Source organism: Vicia villosa, unplaced genomic scaffold, assembly GCF_029867415.1.
Source record: "Vicia villosa cultivar HV-30 ecotype Madison, WI unplaced genomic scaffold, Vvil1.0 ctg.001297F_1_1, whole genome shotgun sequence".
In the NCBI taxonomy this organism is placed as follows: Eukaryota; Viridiplantae; Streptophyta; class Magnoliopsida; order Fabales; family Fabaceae; genus Vicia; species Vicia villosa.
In genome coordinates, this window is record NW_026705564.1 from 39,011 (window position 1) to 51,370 (window position 12,360).

General features: G+C 36.2%; 1 protein-coding gene across 1 annotated transcript; it reads right to left on the reverse strand.

Moving 5' to 3' along the window:
* Positions 1 to 3,745: 3,745 nt before the first annotated feature.
* Positions 3,746 to 4,471, reverse strand: LOC131634443 (secreted RxLR effector protein 161-like). Its single transcript, XM_058905113.1, has one exon. It carries the CDS (start codon positions 4,469 to 4,471, stop codon positions 3,746 to 3,748), a length of 726 nt encoding a protein of 241 aa, XP_058761096.1.
* Positions 4,472 to 12,360: the final 7,889 nt, after the last annotated feature.

The window sequence follows — 12,360 nt, forward strand, 5'->3', positions numbered from 1 at the left end:
TACCATTTTATGACATGAACTCACTTATTAATAATAATAATAATAATAATAAACGTTAATATTAAAATTAATAAATTTTATTTAAGATCAAAATGGTATAGATAAATATTGAGTGTTATAGATTAAAAAAACACATTTTAAATAAAATCATTTAGAAGAATTTCAAAATAATTTTTAATTTTAAAAGTTTATAAATAAATTTAATTATTTTATATTAAATTTTATTTAAAATCCGTCATAGACCTCCATATGTATCAGATCTTGATTTACAATTACATCCTTTTATCTATTTGATTGATTATATCAATAATCATGAATATGGACCAACTTAATTGGCATATTAAATATAATCAATTTTTATCTATCCACTGTGATTAACTTGATTGGCAATTTGAATTTGATGTCCATCTTCCAACTTTATTAAAATGAATTGAATCCGTGTTTTTTTAATTTAAGAATAACTTTAAATTAAGTAATTATTTTTATTAAAGTTTTCATTTATAAAATTATTTGTAAAATTATTTTAAATAAATTGTGTTAAACATTCAAAACATAACTCTTAATTGTTGGCAAATATATGTTCACCATCGATATATTTGTTAAATTGTACAAGAATAATTAAACACTAGAATGTGGCCCGCGCATTGCGCGGGTGCTATAAGTTTAATATGTTGTATGTTTTTAAAGTGTATCTATAGTTTGTATAATATGTTAGAATCAAATGTTGAAAAACTTACTTATTTGATTGAATAAGAAAAGCCCAATAAATAGGTTTACACTATCACACGATCTCCCTAACTGCCCATTACATGTAGAGCAGTTTATTCCTTAAAATCTAGGAACTGATTTTGACTTAAACAATAAAATAGCTAACAATAAGCTGACACATACTAATATTCTGCAATACCTAATTTTATTTAAATAAATATCTAAATACTAATCTTAACATCTCCTCCTTAACTGAATTGTCCAATTCAGTTTAACTTTGGTGCATCACATACTCCTAGCTTCTTTTTGAGTCCCTTGAAGGTTCTTGTGTCGAGTGGCTTGGTAAATATATCTGCAACCTGCTGGTGCGTGCTACAAAACCTTAAGTGAACAGCTCCTTCATTCACCAGCTCACGTAGGAAGTGGATGAAGGTGGAGAAAAACACAAGAAAGGGGGGATTGAATTGTGTTCTTTATCAATTAAAATTCCCTTTCTTTTTCCTTTAACGTCTTTTCACTTACTCATCTATTGGATTATGCTAAGATGTTGCGGAAGCATGAAGATGTAAAACTACATAACCAATAAGATGTTCATTTTAACTTCTAAAGGATATCAGAACTTCTAAATTGCTCAGTACCATTTTGCAGATTAAATCTTGGAAGTTCTAAGTTAAAATGACATGTGTAGAAAGTAAAAGACACATTCATCTTTATCCTAGTTCACCTTCTAACTAGGGCTACCTCCAGTCCACCTTCTTCGGGTGATTTTCCTCTCAACAGAGGTCTTAATCCAATAACCAAATCATGATTACAACTGCACGATCCTCCGTCGTGACTAACAACCTGCACAGCCAACTGCTGTGACTAACCCTGCACAAGCTCCCCGCGAGTGACTAACCCCTAGATGACTGAACCGTTCAGTGATCCCTGCTGGATATAACATTCATCAATCTAGTAATCTGCACAACAACGCGTTGTGACTAACTCCATGCACAGCTACCTGCTGTGACTGACCATCTGGATAATGAACCGTTCAGTGATCTCCTCGAGATATAACGTCCATTGACCCAGGCACCCTGCACAAGCCAACTGCTCGTGTCTGACTACAGATGATGAACCGTTCAGTGATCTCAGCGAGATATAATGTTCATCAATCTTCTGGAGATTACAGGTGTGCTTCTTAGCTAAGCAAATATTCTCCTATTTTCAATACATATGTTTACGACTCACTGACTAGAAGTCACTTCTGGAGCCAAAACAATCTATCAGAAGTTTCCTAAGGTATAACACACTGCAAGCAACAACTCTATGTGTTTTACAGTTAAATACAAGAACAATACTTAGTCTTGTAGTCTTTTATTCTTGAACTTCTGGATGAGATCTTCTTCATTTCCTGATAAGCATATCAAGAGGCAACACTCTTGTGTTGAATGCTTCTTGTCATGATCTTCATCTTCAAATCTTCTTAAGTTGATTTAGAGCAACAACTCTATTGTTGATTGCTTATGATTTGATCTGCACTTTTTCTTTCTCCTAAGAAGATTTAGAGCAGCAGCTCTATTTAGATTTGCTTCTTCAAGTGATATTCATCTTCTTCTGAAAGTAGATTAAAAGCATCAACTCTTGTATTAATTGCTTCTTTCAGTTTGGTCTTTTCTCATCAGAGTAAGGAGATTAGAGCTTTAGCTCTTAGAGTTAATTCCTTCTTGTAAGACTGTCTTCTTTTCTTCTTCAAGCAGATATGGAGCAACAGCTCCTATGTTAGTTGCTTCTTGCTTGCAGATCTTCATCTTCTTCTTGAATACTGATCATGAAGCTTATCACAGCTAATAACATATTAGAATTGATCAGATATCAGTGGATTTCTTGTAACTCCATTGGAGGATTCTGGTTAACAGCTGAGATTTCATATTTACTCATTTCAGGCATATGGTTTGTGTATAACAACACAGTGGATCGTCACATACTGAGTATGTGTTGCCTCTTGTTAAACTTCTGAAACATGATTTCACATTCTTCTTTTACTCTTTCATGCTCAATTGTTCTTCTTTAGATTTTCTCTCAATATCTCTCATTTTTTGCTCTCTGTAGATGTATCATGGATACATAATCTGATGCACACACTGAATGCATACTCTGGATGCATACATGGAAGCATACCTTCACGTTTTCAAGTTTGGTCTATTTATAGAGCTTGTTATGTTACCGTTGGTGTTTAGCCGTTGAGATTTGAATATTTCTTTGAAGGCTTTGTCTCGGTTGAACCATAAATGACAAATGTCGTTCTTTGGCAGACCCTTATCTTCAACAAGATGATTACAGTGGATGGCGTGTTTCTTTGTTTAAGCTTTATCTTTCCAATGCGCTGCATGTAGCTTGCTTCTTCTTTTAACCTTAGGAGTTGTTCCTTTCAAATGTTGTAACCGTTTTGCATGTGATGATGTTTCTAACGGCTCTCCCTTTGATTTGGAGACTCTTCGTATTTTATTCGATTTTGTACGCTGAGTTGTAGAATCTTCACTGGCTTGTGTATGACTTCAACTGATGTTTGTATATTATATGTCACTGTATCTTAGTCTTTAGAACTTGTAACGTCAGAACTTCTGATCTTTATACTTGCATGATCTTCTGATGTTCGCAAAGCTTCTTGTTATGATCTTTCTTGTTCATTTCCTTGCAGCTTCTAATGTACTTTCTGATTATGTGCTTGTTGTATGTAAGCATTGATATTGCTTGTTCTTCTGAGTGGTCTTTTCTCATACCGTTGCTTCTTTACTTCTGATTTGCTGATCTTGGCTTGTCTGACGTATTCTTAATTAAAACATTTGTTTACCTTTGTCAATCTTCTGGATGTCTGATTTCATATCTGAGCCAGTTTGATGTTGTCTTTATATTATGCTTCTGATGAAACCTGTATAAGACTTATTGTATAATATCTGCACACTAAATGAAACCATTAGTAATAAAATTGTTACTAACAAAATATATGCTTGTTATCATCAAAACCAGATTCTGAACATAGATTCTCAATCTTGTTCTAACAGAGGAACCTTACATCGATGTGTTTGCTTTTGCCGTGCATTATTGGATTTTTTGATAGCTTGATTGTTGAGTTGTTATCACAGAAAATAACAGGCTTTTTGCTTCCTTCGTAGCTAATTTTTCCCAACACTCTTTTCATCCATATTAATTGACAAGAGCAAGTTGCTGCCGCCACAAATTTTGCTTCAGTTGTACTTAGAGTAACAATTGGTTGTTTCTTGGAGGACCATGCCACTGTTGCATCACTGAGAATGAAGGTATACCCTGATGTACTTTTCCTATCCTCCACACATCCAGCGTAATCACTATCAGTGAATCCAACTAGCTCTCTATTTCCCCCTCGCCTATAAAAGAGCCCATATTCAATGGTCCCTTTCAAATACCTTAAAATTCTTTTGGCCGCTGCAAAGTGAAGTTCAGTTGGCATAAACATGTATCTGCTAATCAGACTAATAGCATACATTACATCTGGCCGAGTGGCTGTCACGTACATCATGCTTCCCACAAGCTGCTTATAGAGTGTGATATTTACCTTCACACCTTCTTCATCTTTGTGAATTTTAGACCCTGGGACAATAGGATTTAAGACAGAGTTGCTTTCCTCCATTCTGAATTTTGTTAGCAACTCTTTCACATACTTTCTTTGACAAATAAAACTCCCATTATCAAGCTGCAGCACCTCAATTCCCAGGAAGTATTTCATTCCTCCCAAGTCAGTCATTTCGAACTCTTTCATCATGGATTCTTTAAACTCATTCATCATAGTTTGATCATTACCAGTGTAGATCAAATCATCAACATACAAGCTAATAATTAGGCATTTACCTTATGTGTTGAATTTTGTGAAGAGTGTTTGCTCGCTAACATCCTTTACAAATCCCATCTTCTAAAAGTAAGTATCTATCCTGCTGAACCATGCACGTGGTGCCTGCTTCAATCCATACTCTCATACCCCAAAATTTACCCATCTTATTTCATCTTCAAGGGTTCAAGGATCAATGGTTAAATTCAAGTCACTCTCTCCTCATTAAAGGGTTTTCAAATTAGGGTTTTGGATCTTCTAAGGAGAAAAGATGTATCAAGGGTTCCAATGGATTTCATATGGTTTATTAGGGTTCAAGGTATCTCCATGTCAAAAGTCAAGCTTCAACTCCAAGGATTGCTCACTCAATGGCTCAGATGATCCATAGTCGACTAATTTGACCTAAAAGACAACTATGGTCAGTATGGTCAAAACTCCTGATTTTTGGTTAACAACAATATTATGAAGTATCATTCATCATATGATCAAAGGTTGATCATGATTAATCAAGGAAAAGCTTCAAAATCAACAAAAGGCATAGTCACTAAATTAGGGTTTTTGGTCTAAAAGTCAATTGTACTTTGACCAGGCATAACTTTCACATGGAACATCATAAATTTCTCACTCAAGGCCTATTTTGAAGGAAATTGGATTCTCTACAACTTTGTCTCTCACATGCCAAGTCTAGAAATGCTTCATTCAAGAGATATGGTCCAATATATTACAGGTCCTTTTCAAAAGTCAACCAAAAGCAGTTTTTTGTCAGGAGCCATATCATCAAGATAAAACCTTCAAATGGAAAATATGTTCCAAAGTGGCTTGTAGAAGACATCTTGAGGTTTCTAAAAAGTCCTAGAACTTTTCTATATCTTAAAAATTGAGGGAGATATGCCTTGTCAAAGTTGGTGAATTTTGGGTGAAATATGTGAAGTAAATAAGGTTCAAAATGGATATCTTTACAAATGGGCCTGACTTTTTATAATCCAAACTTTCTTATAAGAGTACTAAGAAGCTCCAAACTCAATCCCACAATTATTTGGATTTTATTATATTTTTGGTGAATTTTTATTCACTTAAAAGGCCATTTAAATCAAAATAATTAAAGGAAATGTGGGAGATCTGATATAGTTTTGATTTCCAATCAAATCTAATTATCCAAATGCCATATTTTTGGTCCGAATTCGTGTAAGGATTGATTGGAGAGAGATTAGCTAAATCTAGACCAAAATAGAAATATTTGAATAAAAAATATCCTTCTTTCAATCAAGAGATTAATCAACCAAATCATTGGATTTTTGATCAAGTTTGTTAACCTAAATCAACCCTCTATAAATATACAACAATTCTAGATGAATTAGGGAGGGAGTCGGCCTCCAAGACTAACACAAAAGTTTTAAAAAGTGAAGGAAAATTGATTTTTGGGATTCAAGGATTGAGACCAATTCCAGGAATTCTATTGATCCAAACACGTTTCTTGGAACATTCTGAAGCAATTCCAATCATCACCCACAATCAAAGCATTCAAAATCATCATTCAAGAACCCATGGTTTGTCGTTTTTTATTTGGAATCGATTCATATAACTTACGAATCATAATCATGTTTTGAACATATATCTTGGTTCGTTATCATGTTCTGAAGCTTTCTGGGCTATTAATTTGAATATTGAGCGCGTATACAGTATATCACCATGTTAGGGTTCATCCCTTTAAAATTAGGGATTCTGGATTTAGAACGAATCAGGGCTTAACGCAGGTACCATCGTGTTCGTGTGACCAAGACGATCACAACCATGGTCTTGGATTGTATTTTTGGTACGAGTATATGATTTTGTGATTGCAGGTTAAGTTTGCTACGAACAAAGTCACAGCAAATTCATGGTAGATTTATAGCAAATGAAAACGTGAATTGCAGGTCCTGAGCTTGAAGATGAAGGCGTGTCACTTGGCTATTGGCTCGTTCAAAAACGCGCGCCTTATTTCATTTAAACGACGTATTTTAAATATAATGATTTTCTATCGCGTTGGTTTACAATTGAAGCAATTGGTAGGGATGGTAAGTGCGCTGGTGTTCTCCCAGGGGCTCGCGGGTTCGATCCCCAACCCTGTTGTTATTTTTTTCAACAAATATTTACCACAGGTTACATGCGCCTCACGTTAGATGGCTCATCATACACCCTCATGCCATCACCACTGGATGTATAAAAGGGTTAATCTAATGGCTCAAAGAGTGCATTCATACCATGGAACTTCAAGATCTCAACACATAGGATCGGTGCCAGGTTTTTATATTATTTTTTATTATTTTAATTATTTGGATTAGGTTTAATTAATTATATTTAGATTTGGTTAATTTACTTAGGATTAGAACATAAATTAGGATTAGGGCTATAATTAGGGTTTAGAATTATTTTCCCGACTCTTTCAATTATTCGATTTAATTTATTTTAATCAGTTTTAACTGATAAAAATCACAAAAACCCTAGGAGTGTGTGATCAAGGTATTAGGGTTTTCTCAATCCCACTGGCCGTTGGCCAAAGTATTAGGATCAGGGTTTTCTAACCAACTTAGGTTTTAGCCAAGCAATCTTAGAATTTTATTCGCTTCAATTAAATTAATTGATCGCGGTGGGTAATAATCAATTGTTTAATTAATTAAATTCAAATCATTTATTTAAAATACATTTATTTTGCTAAAAGGTTTTAACCATTCTATTGGTTATGATGATTAGCAATCTCTTTTAATTCGTTAGTGGTTTTAATCGAATCTATTGATTGCGATAACTAACGATAATTAATTTCCAAAACAATTAATTTTTAAAATACATTTATTTGCTATTAGTGATAATCGAATCTATCAATTAGAATTGTTAGCAATCCTTTACTAATCTATTAATTATGGTGATCAAACCTATTGATCATTGCGATTAATAGTGCATATTAAAACCAGGGTTGTACGCCATTTAAAACACATCAAACCACAAACTACGGATTTCATCACTTCGATAAGGTAATTCAAAATACCTTGCAAACCACAAATTTCAAAACTACGATAAGGTAACTCAAAATACCTTCAAACAACCTCATATCAAATTCTAAGGCGTACAACCCTGCCCTGAACTACGTATACTCTGATCCTCCATAAGGAGGTACATAGGCACTTGGCAACAAGGCGTGTAACACCCTTCTAAACCCCGCGGCAAATTAAATAAATTTATTCAGAGTACATGAAATAAGGGTGCCACAATTTCAAAATAAATTAAAACATCATTCAGTCATGTCATTCATTCACTGAGGCAATTCTTATTAATCAAAAACAATTCATGTCAACACAGCGGAAATAGTTCAACAGATTAAGTTTAACATTTTCAAACTAATCCTTCAACATAAAAACAAAACTAGAGTTATCAAAACTTAAACTCTAAACGTTCGCGTCCCCAGTGTTACAACTATCAGAGCACGACACCTGACGCTAACCAAACAACTGACTCATGAGCTAATCCTCACCGAGTCGAATAGCCGCTATCCTCAATCTGAAAATGACAACATGTAAGGGTGAGTCTTCATCATAATTAACAAATGTTATAAGGCTATAAGGCAATAACACATCATAGCTGTATTGTTCACCCAATTGTTTCACAAACAGACATTCAGACAAGTTTCATCATCACAAAGCAATCAACCAACATCGTCAATATTTATAACACTGGAATGCATCCAATCATGTTATAAAAGTCATGCATATGAATGCAACTGACACTATGCATGTGGTACCAACATCATCAAATGGGAATAACCCATGACCGATCCAACATCATCAAGATACGGCCCTGCCGGCACAGATTCCACACAATGGGAATCATGCCCTTCACTGATCCAACACACCCTTATGGATACAGTATCACCAATGAACATGAATGAATGCAAACATATATGAACATACTTATACCATCGTCAAGTCTATGAGTAACATCGTCAAAATACCCATCTCATCATAATCATCATCATCATCAAGCATGTTTATATATATATGCATCATTCAATCACAATCACATCATTAATCATCACATAGATTATTTAATAAGGTTCGTTTAGCTCAAAACGGCACGCGAAACGGACCAACGGTTCAAAAGTTATGCATTTTACAAAATTCTGCATTTTTCAAAAACCTTCAGTGGTAATCGGTTACCCAAAGGCCAGTAACCGGTTACCGTGACTCACGAAACACATCCCCCTGGTTTTTGTATGGGTAATCGGTTACCCTGTTTTCAGTAATCGATTACCGACTTCCAGAAAATACATCCCCCTGTTTTTTGTATGGGTAATCGGTTACCCTGCTTTCAGTAACCGATTACCGACTCCCAGCCAGCAATATTTCCCTTTTTACACTGCAGTAATCGGTTACCCTGCTCCTAATAACCGGTTACTGCGTACCTGCAACCCCAAATTCTGCAAAAAACAGCATTCCAACCATTCCCAACTCATTCCAATTACACCAATTCGAATAATAGGAAATGAAATGCACACATACCACGAAATACACATCACAATACATCAATTTCACATCAAACAAAGCCATGATCACACAATATCATAGATTTCATACACAAGATCAATTATCATACAATTTGATTCAATCCCTAAACCTATCATATGACTCAATTGACCCGAATCCTACATCTATTCAATATTATTAACCCCTAACCCGATAATAGATGATAATCAGAGAAGTCCCCCCTTACCTTAGTCAAATCCTTGAGTGGGTCTTCTCCCTCTTGGTTCTCTTTCACGTTCTTCAGCTCCTCTTCTCACAACTTCTTGTTTTCCACGTTCTAACTCTTTTTCCTCTTGTTTTTCCTTATTTCATGAAAACATAAAATTAGAGATGGGCTCCCTTAAACTTACACCCCCATATTACTAATCCCACCATAAGGCCCAACAACTTAACATTTTATATTTCTTTCCACATAATTCCAATAAAATGCTAATCCAAATTAATTAATTTAAAATTAAATTAAACTAATTAAATTAGAAATTTTGGGATGTTCACAATTCTTAACGGTCCTCGGTAACCCAGAAACAAAATCCATTGATATGCTATCCCACTTCCACTCGAGAATAAACATCGGTTGCATGAATCCATATGGCTTCTGATGTTCAACCTTTGACTTCTGACACGTCAAACAAGAGAATACAAATTCAGCAATTTCCTTCTTCATTCCAGGCCACCAAAACAGCTTTTTCAAATCATGATACATCTTGGTAGCACCAGGATGAATACTCAATCCACTACGGTGTCCTTCTTCTAGAATACTCTTCCGGAGTTCAGCAAGATCAGGAATACAAACCCTGTCTCCAAACCTCAATATACCATTCTCGTCAACTCTGAATTCACCTCCTTTACCTTGATTACTCGAAGTCAACTTATCGATCAACTCAACATCAGCTTTTTGACCCTCTCTGATCTCTTCAAGAATACCACTGGTCAGCTTCAGCATACCCAATTTAATACTAGTAGTAGTACCTTCGCATACCAAACTCAAATCTCGGAATTGTTCAATCAAATCCAATTCTCTAACCATTAGCATAGACATATGCAAAGTTTTCCTGCTCAATGCGTCAGCAACTACGTTTGCCTTACCAGGATGGTAATTCAAACCAAAATCATAGTCCTTCAAGAATTCTAACCACCTCCTCTGTCTCATATTCAGCTCTTTCTGGTCAAAGAGATACTTCAGGCTCTTGTGGTCACTGAACACCTCGAACCTCGAACCGTACAAATAATGTCGCCACAATTTCAAGACAAAAACCACAGCTGCCAGCTCTAAATCATGAGTCGGATAATTCCTTTCATGCACTTTAAGTTGTCTCGAAGCATATGCGACCACTTGTTGATTCTGCATCAGTACACCACCTAAACCCATCAGCGAAGCATCGCAATGAACAACAAAGGATTCTGCCGGATTCGGCAAAATTAAGATAGGAGCACTCGTCAGCCTCTTCTTCAACTCTTGGAATCCCTCTTCGCATTTTGCATCCCAAAAAAAAGTCTGACCCTTCCTGGTCAATTTAGTTAACGGCAATGCTAACTTTGAAAAGCCTTCTATAAACTTTCTGTAGTAACCTGCAAGACCAAGAAAACTACGAATTTCCGACACTGATTTCGGAGCTTCCCACTGAGATACCGCTTCTATCTTCGTAGGATCAACAGCAATACCATTCTTAGAAATCACATGTCCAAGGAAACTAACCTCATTCAACCAAAATTCGCACTTTGACAATTTTGCGAAAAGTTTCTTCTCCTTCAATAATTCTAACACAGTTCTGAGATGTTCTGCATGCTCTTCTTCGTTCTTGGAGTATATCAAAATATCATCTATAAATACTACCACAAATTTATCAAGATAAGGATGGAAGATTCTATTCATATACTCCGTAAAAACACCAGGTGCATTCGTAACTCCAAATGGCATCACCGAATATTCATAATGCCCATACCTTGTTCTAAACGCCGTCTTCTGAATGTCATCTTCTTTCACTCGAATCTGGTGATATCCAGACCTCAGATCAATTTTACTAAACACGCAAGCTCCAACCAACTGATCCATCAAGTCATCAATCCTCGGCAACGGATACCGATTCTTGATAGTAACTTTGTTTAATTGTCGGTAGTCTACACATAGTCTCATGGAACCCTCTTTCTTCTTTACCAACAATACCGGTGCACCCCACGGAGAAACACTCGGACGAATGAATTTCTTCTCAAGCAACTCCTCTAATTGCTTCTTCAACTCGGCCAACTCTGATGGTGACATACGATATGGTGCCATCGACACTGGACTAGTTCCCGGAATCAATTCAATAGTAAACTCTACTTCTCTTTCCGGTGGTAAGTCATTCACATCTTCAGGAAAAACTTCCGGAAATTCACACACTACTGGTAATTCACTACGCACCACCTTCTCTTTCAGGTCCATCATTGCGAACAACATGAACACTGCCGCACCGTCCTTAATGGCTTCTTTCACTTGTCTAGCCGTCATGTCCAGATCATCAGTATTAACAGCTTCGGGAAAGATTACCGTCTTCGTAAAACAGTTTATATGAACACGGTTGAATTCCAACCAGTTCATTCCCAGGATGACATCGAGTTGTTTCAATGGAAGACACACTAAGTCCATTCCAAATTCTCTACCAAAAACATCAACAGGACAATTCAAACAAGCAGATGAAGTAGTTACTGAACCCGACGCAGGAGTGTCAATAACCATCCTTCCATTTATTTCAGATATTTCTAAATTCAACCTTTTAGCGCAATCCAAGGAAATAAAAGAATGAGTTGCTCCAGTATCAATAATTGCAACCAAAGGCGTGCCATGAATGAAACACGTACCTTTAATTAATCTATCCTCTGGAGTGGTCTCTGTCCCAGTCAAGGCAAAAACTTTTCCTTCAGCTTGATTCTTCTTCGGTTTAGGACACTGTGGGCTAATGTGGCCCTCTTCACCACAATTGTAACAAGTCACAGTCTTCTTCTTACAATCAGCGGCAACATGACCCACCTCTTCACACTTGAAGCACTTCTTCTGGTTCAGCTTGCACTCATTCCTACGGTGACCGACCTCACCACAGGTATAGCACCTGACAAAAGCACTGGAGTCTCCCCCACTAGGCCTCTTCCAACCACCAATCTTTGGATTACCTCTACCATACGGTTTTCCTTTTTCCATAGGCTTCTTACCCTTCCTGTCAACTAACTCGCGAGAGTGAGATGACTTCAGCTTAAGGTTATCTTCTTCAAAGATCCTGC

Bases quoted from the DNA above. Each gene is read 5' to 3' on its own strand.
- LOC131634443 (XM_058905113.1), bottom strand. From the start codon at position 4,471: ATGACTGACTTGGGAGGAATGAAATACTTCCTGGGAATTGAGGTGCTG.